This window comes from Bipolaris maydis (genome assembly GCF_028858645.1).
Source record: "Bipolaris maydis strain C4 unplaced genomic scaffold PSV08scaffold_5, whole genome shotgun sequence".
Classification (NCBI taxonomy): domain Eukaryota; kingdom Fungi; phylum Ascomycota; class Dothideomycetes; order Pleosporales; family Pleosporaceae; genus Bipolaris; species Bipolaris maydis.
The window spans coordinates 2,087,384-2,100,793 of NW_027093861.1; the positions used below are offsets into that span (position 1 = coordinate 2,087,384).

The 13,410-nt window shown below is 46.7% G+C and overlaps 5 protein-coding genes across 5 annotated transcripts; 1 reads left to right on the top strand and 4 right to left on the bottom strand.

The window, feature by feature from the left end:
• Positions 1 to 189: 189 nt before the first annotated feature.
• On the bottom strand, positions 190 to 3,214 carry PSV08DRAFT_401187 (uncharacterized protein; the record flags this gene model as incomplete). The annotated part of the gene is made up of 3 exons (XM_014226323.2): positions 190 to 2,156; positions 2,270 to 2,273; positions 2,438 to 3,214. 3 exons carry the CDS (start codon positions 3,212 to 3,214, stop codon positions 190 to 192), a joined length of 2,748 nt encoding a protein of 915 aa, XP_014081798.2.
• A 410-nt stretch (positions 3,215 to 3,624) lies between these two features.
• PSV08DRAFT_221505 (tryptophan synthase beta subunit-like PLP-dependent enzyme) lies at positions 3,625 to 5,595 on the bottom strand. Its single transcript, XM_066092169.1, has 6 exons — positions 5,182 to 5,595; positions 5,009 to 5,132; positions 4,806 to 4,957; positions 4,558 to 4,748; positions 4,344 to 4,519; positions 3,625 to 4,294 (listed from the first exon to the last, which is right to left on the bottom strand). Exons 1-6 carry the CDS (start codon positions 5,565 to 5,567, stop codon positions 3,734 to 3,736), a joined length of 1,590 nt encoding a protein of 529 aa, XP_065949372.1. The 5' UTR covers positions 5,568 to 5,595; the 3' UTR covers positions 3,625 to 3,733.
• A 780-nt stretch (positions 5,596 to 6,375) lies between these two features.
• PSV08DRAFT_361500 (major facilitator superfamily domain-containing protein) lies at positions 6,376 to 8,806 on the top strand. The gene is made up of 9 exons (XM_014226321.2): positions 6,376 to 6,639; positions 6,687 to 7,070; positions 7,121 to 7,197; positions 7,247 to 7,345; positions 7,391 to 7,454; positions 7,503 to 7,638; positions 7,723 to 7,890; positions 7,944 to 8,185; positions 8,245 to 8,806. Exons 1-9 carry the CDS (start codon positions 6,496 to 6,498, stop codon positions 8,626 to 8,628), a joined length of 1,698 nt encoding a protein of 565 aa, XP_014081796.1. The 5' UTR covers positions 6,376 to 6,495; the 3' UTR covers positions 8,629 to 8,806.
• Positions 8,807 to 8,821: 15 nt separating this feature from the next.
• PSV08DRAFT_177076 (ricin B lectin domain-containing protein) lies at positions 8,822 to 9,396 on the bottom strand (the record flags this gene model as incomplete). Its single annotated transcript, XM_014226320.1, has 2 exons — positions 8,822 to 9,176; positions 9,245 to 9,396. The coding sequence occupies 2 exons, from the start codon at positions 9,394 to 9,396 to the stop codon at positions 8,822 to 8,824; spliced, it is 507 nt and encodes a 168-aa protein (XP_014081795.1).
• A 717-nt stretch (positions 9,397 to 10,113) lies between these two features.
• Positions 10,114 to 11,758, bottom strand: PSV08DRAFT_370450 (uncharacterized protein; the record flags this gene model as incomplete). Its single annotated transcript, XM_014226319.2, has 5 exons — positions 10,114 to 10,326; positions 10,382 to 10,555; positions 10,609 to 11,198; positions 11,250 to 11,461; positions 11,514 to 11,758. 5 exons carry the CDS (start codon positions 11,756 to 11,758, stop codon positions 10,114 to 10,116), a joined length of 1,434 nt encoding a protein of 477 aa, XP_014081794.2.
• Between the last annotated feature and the right edge of the window lie 1,652 nt (positions 11,759 to 13,410).

A 13,410-nucleotide genomic window follows, 5' to 3' on the forward strand; every position in this document is an offset into this window, starting at 1 on the left:
TAGCTCCTGGTCACAGTGGTTTTTGTTCGACACTGCTGTCACGAATTATGTCACTACAGGGCACGCTATGTTTGAAAAGACAGATACACTTGAATCGAGTGACGGAAAACAGCCACGCCCAAACAGCCTCAGCATAACACATTGGTGGAGAATATGTATTCAACCCATGTTATTTGAACTATAAGAGTGCTATTCAAGTTCAATGTGAACCCATTCACCGCCCTCTGCTGCCTCTCCATCCATCATTCCATCGATGTATGCCTCGCCAACGACCATGTATCTTGTTCCTGTGCGCCTAATAATGAAAGGTGTCTGTGCTCCACTGACCAATACTACAAGATCACCCTTCTCGACAGTCATGCAACTGATTCCTAAATGACCCTTTTTTGTGATGAGAGGCACTTTGCAGTCACTTATTCCTAAAATCTCACCCAGCATTTGATGCATGCGCAAAGGAAATTCCATGATCCTGTATTGGAAAGGGTGTTCTCTCAACCCATTTTGGAATTCGGGGAAACCATTGTTCTCTGTGCAGCTTTGATACCCTTCTTCTAGTAGAGCCAGAGCTTCAGGGAACTCGTGTGCTCTTTGTAGCATGTTGTTTTCTCCAATTCTCATACCTGCGTGCGAGGCTCTGGCTGCGGTTTTCATGCGCTCCTTGACGTTCAAGTATGGTTTCTCGACATAGTATGTGAGTTGCAACATGACGCCCAGCCACTCAACTGGGTGTACGGCTTTGCGCATGGATGACACCCTGTTGACGTGACCCAGTTGAAAGACCTCATCAACTTGTTTGACATATACCAGTAATTTTTCAAGGTTGCGGTCTTTGCCTGGCAAAACGAAATGATATTCATTTTTCGAACCACAGGCGTTATATGTTGGAAAAAGTTCGTCATCACCAACTAACTGCAGCATTGGGGGGTCTGGTTTAGACCAATCTGGTACCCAGGAAGGCAGGCCATTTGGTCTCTTAATACCACAGCAAATTGAGAGAAGTGAGATATGGCCTTTGCGTAGCATAGCAGTCATCGTAGTCGTGTAAACCTCCTCTTTGGACCTGGTGTAATCCGGGAAGACGCCTAAGGCCTCCAAACTATCCTTGTCGTTTACAAGACCTAGGAGAGCAAATATTTTGTCTCGTGGATCAGTTGCTTCAAGAGGCTCCTGGCCGCCCTTTCCCATGTATGCAAAACTATTAAAACTGTTCGTTCGAAGCATTGATAGCAACGAGTACTCTTTTTGTTTATATATTCCAGACATTGACAACATCAGATAAACCTTTGGAGACATAATCGTGAATAGTTCTTGTTGGTAATCCGAGAATGGCCGGTGTTGCATTCCTAGCTTTGAAATTATGCCTGCAAAGGCATAAAAAACTTTAAGGGCAGCGTGAAATCGTTGGCGGGATATTCCCTTCGTTCCGCACACCATTCGAGCTTGTTCCGGCAAAGTGATTTCCTGCAAAACCCAGATTCGGCTCCACCATTGTCGTTTGAAGAGATGATCGAGATCAGACAATCGCAGCAAATAACGATGGGACTCAAAGCCACCCATAACATGCAAGAGAATTCTGAATGCGTGCGAGGACATCGAGAGCTCGACAGGACTGGAAATGGACTCAGTAAGATCACCCTCATCCGGTGCGATTCCCAACATTACTTTCCACGCGGTCAAGCAGGGCGAAGTGTCTGTGGGAAGGCCCAGTGATTCCGAAATCGAACCCAGTATATCGAGATGTTCCAGAACAGCATCACTGTTGTGCGCTGACGGACCAAGCCACGCTATCACTTCAGATGTCTGTCGATAGATGTCGCCCATCAACGCGACTTGCCATCCTTTCTCTTCATCATCCGCCTGATTGATACATATCGCATCAACCCAAATAATGAAACCCTCTGATTTGACTATTCCATTCAGTGCTTCGAATAGGTTCCTGGTCACTTCGAAAGTACATCCGTTTACTAGTATATGCATAGGATTGTTCGTATCTCCCCAAACATATGATAAGGCCTGGTATGGCAGATGCTGGGTAAGACTAGCGTGAAATAGTCGACATGCGGGCTGGGAATCGTTCGGCCATTGACTTTTCGGGAGTAGCTCTAGAAGCCTGATCTCGCGCCTTGACTGGTCCAGCTGCTGGTGGTGGAACGCGACTGTCATGATCGATCAGATGAAAAATTCGCTGGAAAACTATAATCACATATGTTTCTGATTTGTCGGGAAGGGAAGTAGATAAAAAATGATACTGTGCTATAGATAAACACACGATACTGTAAGGCTGTGTACATAGGTGCTGGGTGCCTAAAAGTGCGGGGCCTGTTCATTCACCCCGCCAATCAAACTTAATCCCATTTGCCAGCATGAATATTCCCTTCCTGGAATCATCTTTAGGCTACCAAGGATAGCCTCCAGAATTATGTATAAACTTGCCCACCTCTGCGTCCCTCTTTCCCTCCACAAGTTCCATGATACTGTCGACCGTCTTCTCAGCACTTCGCGCACCAAACTCTTGCTTGTTGTACGGCCCAAGGTTAGATACTGTGAACCCAGGGTCAAAGCAAAAGACCTTAATTCTCGCATCTGTTCCTCCTACAGCCCCGGTGTCGTCCTTGCCTGACTCTGGCTCTGTCGCATCGGTTTGTTTCACGCCCAGTCCAAACTCAACGTACAGACATGCAGTCAGCATGTTGAAAGCTACCTTGCTTGCACGATATGGAATGCCTTGAATCTTGTACATTGGGCTTTCCGGGAAGAGTCGCCGACCGATACTCCCAGCACCAGAAGATATATTGATGATCCTGGGGTTCTCGCTTTTCTTGAGGATGGGTATGAGCGCTTTTGTGAGGAGCCACGGACCGGTGGCATTGATGTCGAAGGCTGCAGCCATCCTTTCGCGTTCCGTTGCGCCTTCTGGAAGCGCGACGGCGGCGTTATTGAAGAGAATGTCGAGTTTGCCATGCTTTTCTCGAATATATGCAGCGGCTTGATTTATATGGTCGTCGCTTTGCACGTCGAGGTGCATCAGCTCGGCGCTGCCAGGGAGGTTGCGTGCTTGCAGGTCTTGCAGGGCCGCGGAACCTTTGCTGGTGTTGCGAGAGCCCAGGAAGACGTGATACGTTCCTTTTTGGAGAAGTTGATGTGCTATCTCGAAGCCAATTCCAGAATTTGCACCGGTGATTAGGGCAATCTCTTTGGCAACAACGGATGTCATGGTGTTGGCTTTGTTGGTGACTGCTTTTATCTTCAGAATGATTATTGGATCTGGTGTAAGAGTATAGAAAGGAAGTAGTGAGACTTTTCGAACATGTCCTGCCAACGTAGCTTTATGTACATGTTGCGTTGTGGTTGACTTGCATCCTTCGCGGAGATGTACATTGTAAGTCCGGCTCACTTAACCTAGCCTACGTACTATCCGCGGGCTTTAGAACTCAGATCGCAGATCTAGTACACTCTATGCACGATCTGCCTAGTTCTCTGTTGGATTTAGCCATTGTGTAACACAAACGCCGGGCCTAGGTCGCGAAGGCCGCCGGGCGTTTTTTGCACTTGGATGCGAGCTAACGAAATCAAGACTAGAAGATTTGCACTTTTCAAAACAGAACAGATTGCACGTGATGTGTGAGAAGGTGTGCAGTTCTCGCAATTTAATGTTCCTAAATCTGGCCCATGATCGCAAACTTGATCAGGGACTTTTCATGATTGTAATGCTAATAACAAAAATGCCAAAATCTCATAGCACGACGCCCGTCTGCCCCCGCGCTCGAGGTGATAGTGAGTCTGCTCTCATCTCCTTCGTAGCAGCTTTGGACAGATTCGATCGATTCTGTTGCGTTAGCTCTCTACCACGTTCAGTCAATTGTAGTTGTGGCATGTCTCTTCGCACTGCAGCGATTCCACCTTTTACGCTGTTCGCAGTGATTCCTCTGGCTCGAAGTATACTTGTAGCAACTCTTGATGTGTCTCCGTCATAGCATAGCACATACACCTGCTTGCCGGCAAGATCGTAAGCGCTGATACGATCGGGCGTGAACGTAGCCTCTAGCTCCTTCCATTGAGTCTCGAGTATTGCAGCATCGAGGAATGGACTGGGCATAGAGGCATTGCAGCTCTGCAGTGGTAAGTTGCATGAGCCTGGTATATGAGTCCTGGCGAAGTCCTCTGGTTTTCGTAGGTCAAGTATGACCGTCTCATTGCTGTCACCTTGCGCTGTGCTGGTGAATTGCGAAAGTAATTGCGTAGGCTCCAGTTCCCAAGCGTCATCGTAACGGTAAAGGTCGACTGCTGTGAGATTCTGTTTCCGTGTCAGAATTGCACCGAAAAAAAAGAGAAGATAACCATACTTCATTGTGAATAGGCGGGAAAGCTTCGGCGCCAAGCTTGTCGAAATACTCATCCACGTACTGGATAGGGAGATCACAGCATATGAAGGCACAATCGATGATTCCGTTCGAGCCAGCAAGTTCTTTTAGGGTACCAGCCGCTTTTCGCTTGCTCAAGTAGTTGAAGAGTCCTTCTACTGTCAGTCATTGCTGTACAAACAGATGATTGACGTACCTTTGAGGTTGAAGCCGGACGATGGTCCACAGATAAGGCCTTCGCGGCAAAGCTGCAGGCTGAGGCCGAATGCGTCCTTTGAGCCAACCTCCTCGATAGCATCTACAGAATCGCGCCAAGGAAACTCGACGGGAGCCAGTAGCGCAAAAGAACGGGGGCCAGGAACTCGATCACCAGGAGCTGTACACACACTAAGCAGTATATTAGTTCCTTTTCTAGATGCACCAATGACAAGCACGTCAACATACCCCAAGCGAAATACCGACGGATCCTGAGCCTTGAAGTATTGTCCTAAGCCTGTCATAGTACCTGATGTACCTATACCAGCACATATCAGTCGAATGTTGGGCAACTGTTCGAGGATCTGAGGACCGGTCCATCTGACGTGAGATTGCCAATTCTGCAGTATTTAGTAAATGTCTGAAAGTATTGCATCATGTAAGTAGCATACTGCATCGTTTTCATATTGATTCAAGTTCAAGACTGATTCATCCTCTTCAGCCATCTTCTTGGCCCGTTGTATACCTCCGCGGCGATCTGTAGGATCGGGTTGTGACGGGCCTCCGAATAGTGTTCTTTCACAAAGTTCAGCTGGGGACCGTGGAGAATCAGCGGCATACTTACATGTCCAGCCCAAAGAACTGCATGAGCCGCAGTTTAGGGCCGCTGGTCTTGTTGCTCAAGAAAGCACGCGTGTCTTTAATTCCGTGGTTGATCCGTGAAAGTAATGCAAGTGAAATGACGGTCGATCCGCTTGAATACTCGACAACGGTCTTTGACTTTTCTGGCCGCACTCCTTTCTCCAACATATTCAAAGCCGGCATGACCTTGACGTTGTTTGCAGGATGCATGGACATCATTTTGGCGTGTATGCGAACACCGTCATCGTAAAATGGGTTCAGGTTGGGTGGTAGTTCTACGAGTGGAAGCATTGGCTGACAATCAGGGTCAAAATAGTTCCGAATCGCATCGGGACCCGAGTAGGCGTTCAGATAGTTTCGTTTACCCATTTTTGTATTCGAATAAATTTATGATGGGTAAGGCATGAGGTATGTGATAGTAGAGAAACTCTCCTCTTTAAAGTGAATGCATTCATCGGGCCTACCCGACCAATGCGGACGAAAAACATGCACATCATTTTTTACTCCGTGGTCGCGGCTGTAGGGGCCATGGCATCCACCATGGTTCTGAGAAAATAACGCTGCAATATAGTTGTTACATGATTACGGTATAGTCGGTGTTCATACCTTGATGGTTTCTAAGGCATATTGAGCACATTGTGTCGAATCGAAGACACAGGGTGAACAGGCGTTTTTTCTGTTTACAGAATAGCGTTGACAGGGTAGTACGTACTCCCTGTTCGCCTCAGCATCAATGACCTCCGGCCAATCCGGTTCACATATGGGTCCTATCTGGTAAGTCGGAATACCACGATCATTCCATGCATGCTGGGGTGTATTTTAGGGTGCTCAAGTGGCAAGCGGTCAGACCATTCAAAAGCAATGTAGATTGGGCATGATGCACTACCCATGTGTATAGCCTGATGATCGACGAACCAGTGTGTCGTGTACTAGTAGTAGTAATACCGTACTAGTACACCGCTAAGGGCTTTGGCATCCAATGAGCATCTTAGTGGAGCAAGTTTGCGCACGTTTTTGTCGCCATCTATTGACGCACAATTCTAGACTGCTGGAAGATTCCCTGAGCAAGTGCCGGCGATACTACACGAACATGGGCTACTTTTCAAAGGCCTCGGCTTGCAGAGACCGGTAAGCACCTTATGTATAAGAAATTGGTGCTCTTAAGCCCTTTGGTTCCAATTACAGTGTGCGCTGTCTGTGTATGTCCAGGCCCGGTGATATATAGCATCCCCTAAGAAACTTGGAGGGATTGCAGTGACGACGGTGGCTGCCTTTTCCTCCTCTCTTCTTCAATCGAATGCCCGAGACTGAGGCACCCGGTCTTGAGTACACCATGGACACTAAGCCAACTCCTGAAGTTGAACCATCCCCATCAGACGAGGAAACTGGGCCGAGGTTCAACGAGCAAACTAACTATGTGCCGGTCAAGACTATCATTACTGTGAGAGTGCTTGCATCCAATATCTTTCCCTGTGCTCATCAAACTAGATATTCCTGGCCTGCGCAAGTATTGACTTGCTAGCATTGTTAGACCAGACTACTCTTGGAGCAAGTTTAACCATTGTCAGCAAAGCTCTTGACGCTGACAATGAGCGCGCATGGATTGCAGGCGCCTACTTTCTCACATCGACGTCTTTTCAGTTACTGTATGGCCGGCTTTCCGATATATGGTCTCGCAAAGTCATCTTGATCGTTGGCATCGCAATCTTCTTCTTCGGCTCATTAGCTGCGTCATTGGCACAGTCAGCCGTTCAGCTCATCATCTTCCGCGCATTCACGGGAGTTGGAGGCGGCGGTCTTATGACAGTCGCACAACTAATAGTTTCTGATATAGTACCACTTCGTGAAAGAGGCAAGTATCAAGGCATACTGGTATGTCAACATGCTATCCATGCCGAAGAAAGTATCTCACGTTACCATAGGGGTCTGTTGTAGCATTAGCCAATGGAATCGGACCAATCATTGGAGGTGCACTCGCCTCGCAAAGCCCAGACTCTTGGTAACACCTTCCAAAGAACCAAATTCACCATGTGCTGATTGCGTCACAGGCGATGGATCTTCAGGCTAAATCTTTTCACAAGTCTCTTGGCTACTGGCGCGGTGATCTTCTTTATGCCATTACGCAAAGTTCACGGTGCATGGAAAGAGTAAGTTGTTAGATCAGTCTCAGAATTTAATGCTAAGAGAACAAGGAAAGTAGCAGCTATCGACTTTTTTGGAGCTTTCTTAGCCCTTGCCGGTTCCACGCTACTCGTGGTATGTATCTTCTGTTCCATTCAGTATGCTAAAGCTTACCAGTAACAGTTGGCGTTGACATGGGCCGGTGGTGAGTACCCGTGGGAATCTGCTCACGTTGTCGCCACTCTTGTTGTTGGAGTAGCAGTCTCCGCAGGTTTCATCCTATGGCAATGGAAAGGCACTAGTGTGCCGTTAGTTTCGAGTAAGTTATGGCATCGGATCAAGTTGATAGATCCTATCATTTATCATGCAACTGCTATGAATGACTTTTACTGATCATCTTTAGTGGAAATCTTTACCTCCAAGGTTGTCAACGGGGCCATGTTGACCATGTTTGTTAATGGTTGGAACTTTCTTGTCCAAATCTTCTACATTCCATCATTTTACCAACTGGTATATGGTTATTCAGCTGTGAAGTCTGGAGCACTGCTGCTACCTATCACACTTACACAAAGTAGGTGTCTCTAGTTGCCCAGGAAAAAGTAGATGGTTGCTGATAGAAAATAGCACTCTTCAGCACACTCTCAGGTCTTGTTGTGCATTGGACTGGACGTTATCGAGAATGTCTTCTCGTAGGATGGGCAGTGTGGGCAATTTCGCTGGGCTTACTATCAACGCTTGATAGTCCTTCGCTTGGAAAGCAGATAGGATATTCCCTTCTTGCTGGTTTTGGACTTGGAAACACACTGCAGCCAAGCCTGATTGCCGTACAAGCAGGAGTCGAACGCAAGCACATGGCAGTCGTTACAGTAAGATATATGTTTATGCCTCTTTGACATTATTACTCAAAAACTAACACTGAATACAGTCAACACGTAATTTCATACGCAATCTGGGCGGCACCCTAGGATTAGCCATTGCAGGAACTATCGTCAACAATGCTGTTCGGCATTCACTAGCGCCATACGGCCTCTCCAGAAAAGAACTGAACCTACTTCTTAACTCGCCAGACCTATTTCGCGAGTCGGTAGGAACACAGCGTATGGATCAGATTCGCGTCTCACTTACCTTGGCATACAAGGACGGCTTTCGAATCATCTTCATTGTGGGCGCGGCTCTCAATGCAATTGCCTTCGTCGCTGCTTGGTTCTTGATGCCTCAGGTAGAACTTGCACGGAAGGATGATGCTCAACTAAAGGAAGAAGGCAAGAAGAGGCATGAAGAGAGGCGTAATAAGGCCTCTAAAGTCTAGAATAGCTGTTTGTTGCTATGCCACTCCTGTGATCAGCTTCTATTCCAGACCACCTATCAATTTTGAGACAATCATGTGTTCTTTCGCAAGTTAGTTCTTCTGTGTCATAGCACAGCGGGCTTTAGAAAAGAAACTCGGTATCATTCCCGCTGGTTACATCGCGACAGTTGGCATATTCAACATGCAGCACCCCTCAAGCATCCTTAAGCGGCCAATTGATACCCTTATCCTTCGCTCCCGAGTTACCCAACCCTGCGCAATTATACATGCCTACAGGGTTATTTTCCACAGCTCTGATGTATTGTAGATCAAGGCACTGCTTGGTACCCACACTAGCCTCGAGTGCAATGCGCCCATCAGCCATGGCAATCCAAGTCTGAGACTCAGCCTTGGGTGCGCATTCACGGAGAGAAACAAGCGCCATATCCTTCCACCCTGATTTAGGGCCGGCGTCCATGCACAGAGTCGTGGAGGCAAGTTGGATCGAGGTGCTGTTTGATGGTGCAACAAGATACCATGTTTGTGAAGGAGAGTTGGTCAGAGATTGGCTTGTGGGCCGACTTGTTAGCCCATGTTCACAATCTAGATGTGTAGAGAGTGCGCAATGGTAACTTACACTACAAGAGATGCGCCTGCGGTGCGCGATTTTGGAACGACGACGAATTTGCCATCTTGGGCTGAGGTGATGTAAACAGTGCGGTGGCCTTCTGGTGCTTGGGCGAGGCTTGTTGTCACAAGTGCAAAGCCAAGGATAATAGTAGACAACATGGCGATTCAGTGAAGTTGCTGTGAAATAGCTACAAGACGAGGCATATCGAGATGTTCTTTTGAATTGCTCGCTTCCATGACTTTTCTCGCTTGGCTAAAGTCCATGCTTGATTAAAGTGTAGATATATGTACCGAAGGTGGGGACGAAGCGGACGGCAGTTGTGAATGTGGGGAGCATCATCCACCACAGTTCAAAGATATCATTCATGTAATTTGATATTTACCCATTAATATCTCGTCTTCGGTAATTACACGTCCATGGCAGCCAGAACAAATTGTTACCGCAAGAATTCCTATTCGCGTGACAGATTGGATACAATGCTCCCAATATCGAAGATATGTTATTTGACAGTTGCTTAATACACACCAGCTTACCCAACTTTTGGTAGTGTTTTCACTTTCAGCACCAGTATGTATGATCACTCGGCATTATGGTAGGAATAGGGCCCCATTTCAAGGAGATTAATAATTGCAGCATTTCTGCATGAACTGGCTGGTTCACCCACTTTCCCTCTCTATCTCTTGCATGCCGCTGTTTTCATTTCATGACTAATGAGTTTTCTCTTCCCACGGTTTTTCTTTTCTTCATGCATTGTTTCTGACATATGCAAACCCCAAAAAGCAAACGGACCAGTACCAATAGATTCCCCCTGAATCCACGCATGACCTCGCTCTTGTTTACTCATCTGCGTTTTGATTTCCTCAAGTTAAATTTGTTTACAGCGCTTGCGAATTGCTGTGAGACATTTCTAATTTAGCATCCAGAGATGCATTGACTTCCTTTTCTTTCTTCTTCCACAACCACCACGTGACTAGCATGACTACGAATGTAAGTACAAAAGTGACTAGAAAATATAGCCATAGCCAAGAAGAGTACATGCGCCCATTCAGATCGTTGTTGAAGTCGAAAAACGTGGTGCTGAAGAATGTCTGGAGGGGAGCTGTTAGCAAGCATACGGCGACATACAACCCAATCATGGCTTACAGCAGTAAATGTGGCGGGAAGAAAGATCATTGTCATTGCGGCGATGATCTTCATTATGGCACTATCACGTGATGTAGAAATGGCTACACTTTGCGAAGATCGTGCCAGGCTAGTGCTAGTACTGGCCAGACTGAGACTGGTCGCTGCATCGCGTTGAGCAATGCCGCTGTATATCTGTGACAATAAGAATGGCTTTCAGTACTATTTCCATCAACAGTAGTACTTACGGTCTGAACTAAAGCTTGACCTCTTTTAGAAAGATATTCGGTTCTATCCTGCAGTCCGGCATTCCAAGCGCGCAGATGTTCATGCGTCCCCGATAGTAAATCTATGATATGCGCAATATCTTTCTCTGGCTCACCGTGGGCCATAGCTTGTTGTCGATATCGATCTGTAACCTGGTTCAGGAAATCAAGCAAACGCGCAGTGCTTTTGCACGACCAAGCGATATATGCAAGCTGGGTGTTTGCTGCATTTAGAGTCCTTGAAAGTGCCGTGAAGTCAAGATTCGCCAGGTCAATACTGTCATGGTGATCGTATCGGATGCCTAGCGCTCGTTCGTGCCAGTAGATCTCGTCATGCCACCGGTCAATGACTTTGCCTAGTTGGGAGAGGTTATGTTGAACAATCATACTGGGAATTATAAAGGCAGATTCGTTTGCAGCACCCTCTTCGACATCGCGAGCGAAGCGGTCGTAAGTCTCCGTTGCTAAGCCATGCATGAAAATGTACATCTGGCGACTGGGGAAATGATATGTAAGCGAAAGACCAGCGCATACATAGTTCATCGCCCCAGGAATAGATTGTATGACGAAGCCTGTCAGGATGTATTTAGAGAGACTCACTGTGCATGTTTTCGCTCACTCACTGAGATAGTTTTCCCGAATATCGTGGAGCGGTAAATCGGATAAGTGGGCGGGTATTTGAGGTTGTGTAAAGGAACTGACCAAGGCCCTTTGATCCAGTGTACTAGGATAGACGTCTGGTATGCGTGCAAATGGCGCAATCAATGTGTACATTTGTAGAGACAAAGAGATTGGCGTTAGGCTACCATCATACAGCCCTGCCCGCTGTGAACAGCTATAGATTCTATGAGCAATTTTCTACTAGAGCTGAGAATAGGTATGCACACAATAATTTTATTGTCTCGTGGTCTGGCTGTTTTGAAGAGCTAGGCTGCGTTTTTGGTTGTGTTTGAAAATCATTGTGGATGTATGTCTCAACCAGACTTTTTGTAACCTGGGATTTCCATGAACTGCCATCACTGCGTACCTCAATCAGCGATACGGGAGCGTTAATATCTTCAACAAAATTCTCTGGTTTATGCTTGATCTTTGTGTGTGACCATGGCGCTGCTCTGCGGATTGAGCTTCTCATCTTCACTGTGGCAAGGCTGAAGGTGGCACGGAGAAGGTTCTGAAGACCTTTTTGGAAAGTTTGGGCGAGCAGGAGCAAAGAGAGTTAGAATACTTTTCAGAATGTTGTATAAAGAAAGCAGCTTGAAGACATGTAGTTGAAGCTGTTGGACAGCCTTGGTGGGGGCAGCAACAACTGGCGGCTAATGATTGGTGCTTGTTAACGAAAGACTGGCGATGGCAGAGCACGCTATACTCTTTGTGAGAAAAGTGTACGCCTCATATTTTTGATAAGATGCGGGCATAAAGACAGCGGGTGTATGAACATGTGCTGCATAGAAAAGCGATTTGCATGGCATAGGTCCACTTATTGTGTGACTGTATGACGGCGTCAGCAGTTAAACACTGACAAGAAAACGTATGCATGTATCCAAGGTGCGCAACTCACTGAAACGACAGTAGCCGACACATAAACATCGCCCCCTGTTAGTAGTCAAATCTACACTGGTTCGTTTACTAGACAAAGGTATTTTACAGCTGATTGCGCCAGCAGAGGCGCGATAAGACAGTTTGAGTAGTTGGTAGTTAGTGCCTTGCATCAAAGTTCCAACACAGGCAGATCCAGACAGGCTGACATGATGCACTCTGCTGTGGGCATGGTCATCAGAAATTCTTCAAATTGGCCAAGGTTGAACTAACAACTTAGGATAGTGTGACGGGAGGCGCCGGTCAGTGATTCAGCCGTAGAGGCGTCATTTCTACAGTTTGAGCTAAGTTTAATAAACTTGTCACGCCAGTGTCACTCTCTATGAGCCGTTCAAGTGTGTTTCTTGGAAGACATCTTACAATGAGAAGATGAATGTAACACGGTGACTGTGGAACATATCAGCGGTCTAATTGTAATAAATTGAACCGAATGCGGATGATTGCATTTATCCCGCATGGACATGAATAGCCTATCGTACCACGTATGCCCACCCTCATACCATTAAGTTCAAGATAAGATGAGTTGAAAGTGTATCTTACAGTAAGATGACCTGTACATGTAGCGGGAATAAGTACCAGGATTCTAAGATTACCACGTCCTGAACAAAGTTCCGACGCTATCGTACCCACCACACTTGATCATAATAGCGCCGCAGTCAGGAATAACTATTGGTGCAGAACAAGGATCGAGATTCTGCACGCGGGCCGCAACCGATTTAGTTTGCCAGATGACGCAAAAGAGTCTTCCGGCGAGACGCTTACCCATCTTAGTCGGATTCGGATAGCATGAGCTGTGCGGCTTGATAACACTGCCAGCCGACGTGAAAAGAACCATGGCGGCAACTCAACCAATACAAAAAGAAGATAACGAAATGAAGCAAAACACTATGTTTGGGTGATGATGAAAAGAAAAAGAAAGTAAGGACAACAAGAACAAGACAATTTCCGACTCTTGTCCACGGAAACCCGCGGGCTACAGTCATCATTAATTACCCATTCCCAAACTTTTCCCGATGGTAGACACAAGCATGACATGAAGCTGGCACGGGAAAGAAACATCCCACTCACGTGACACGACCTCATCTCCACAACTCCGAACCCTAACGCGACGATCAAACTCTAACCCGTCCCCCAATAAAAAAAAACACAGCCCGCCCCTTCCCTTCCCTCCGCCAAAAAGAAAGAGCA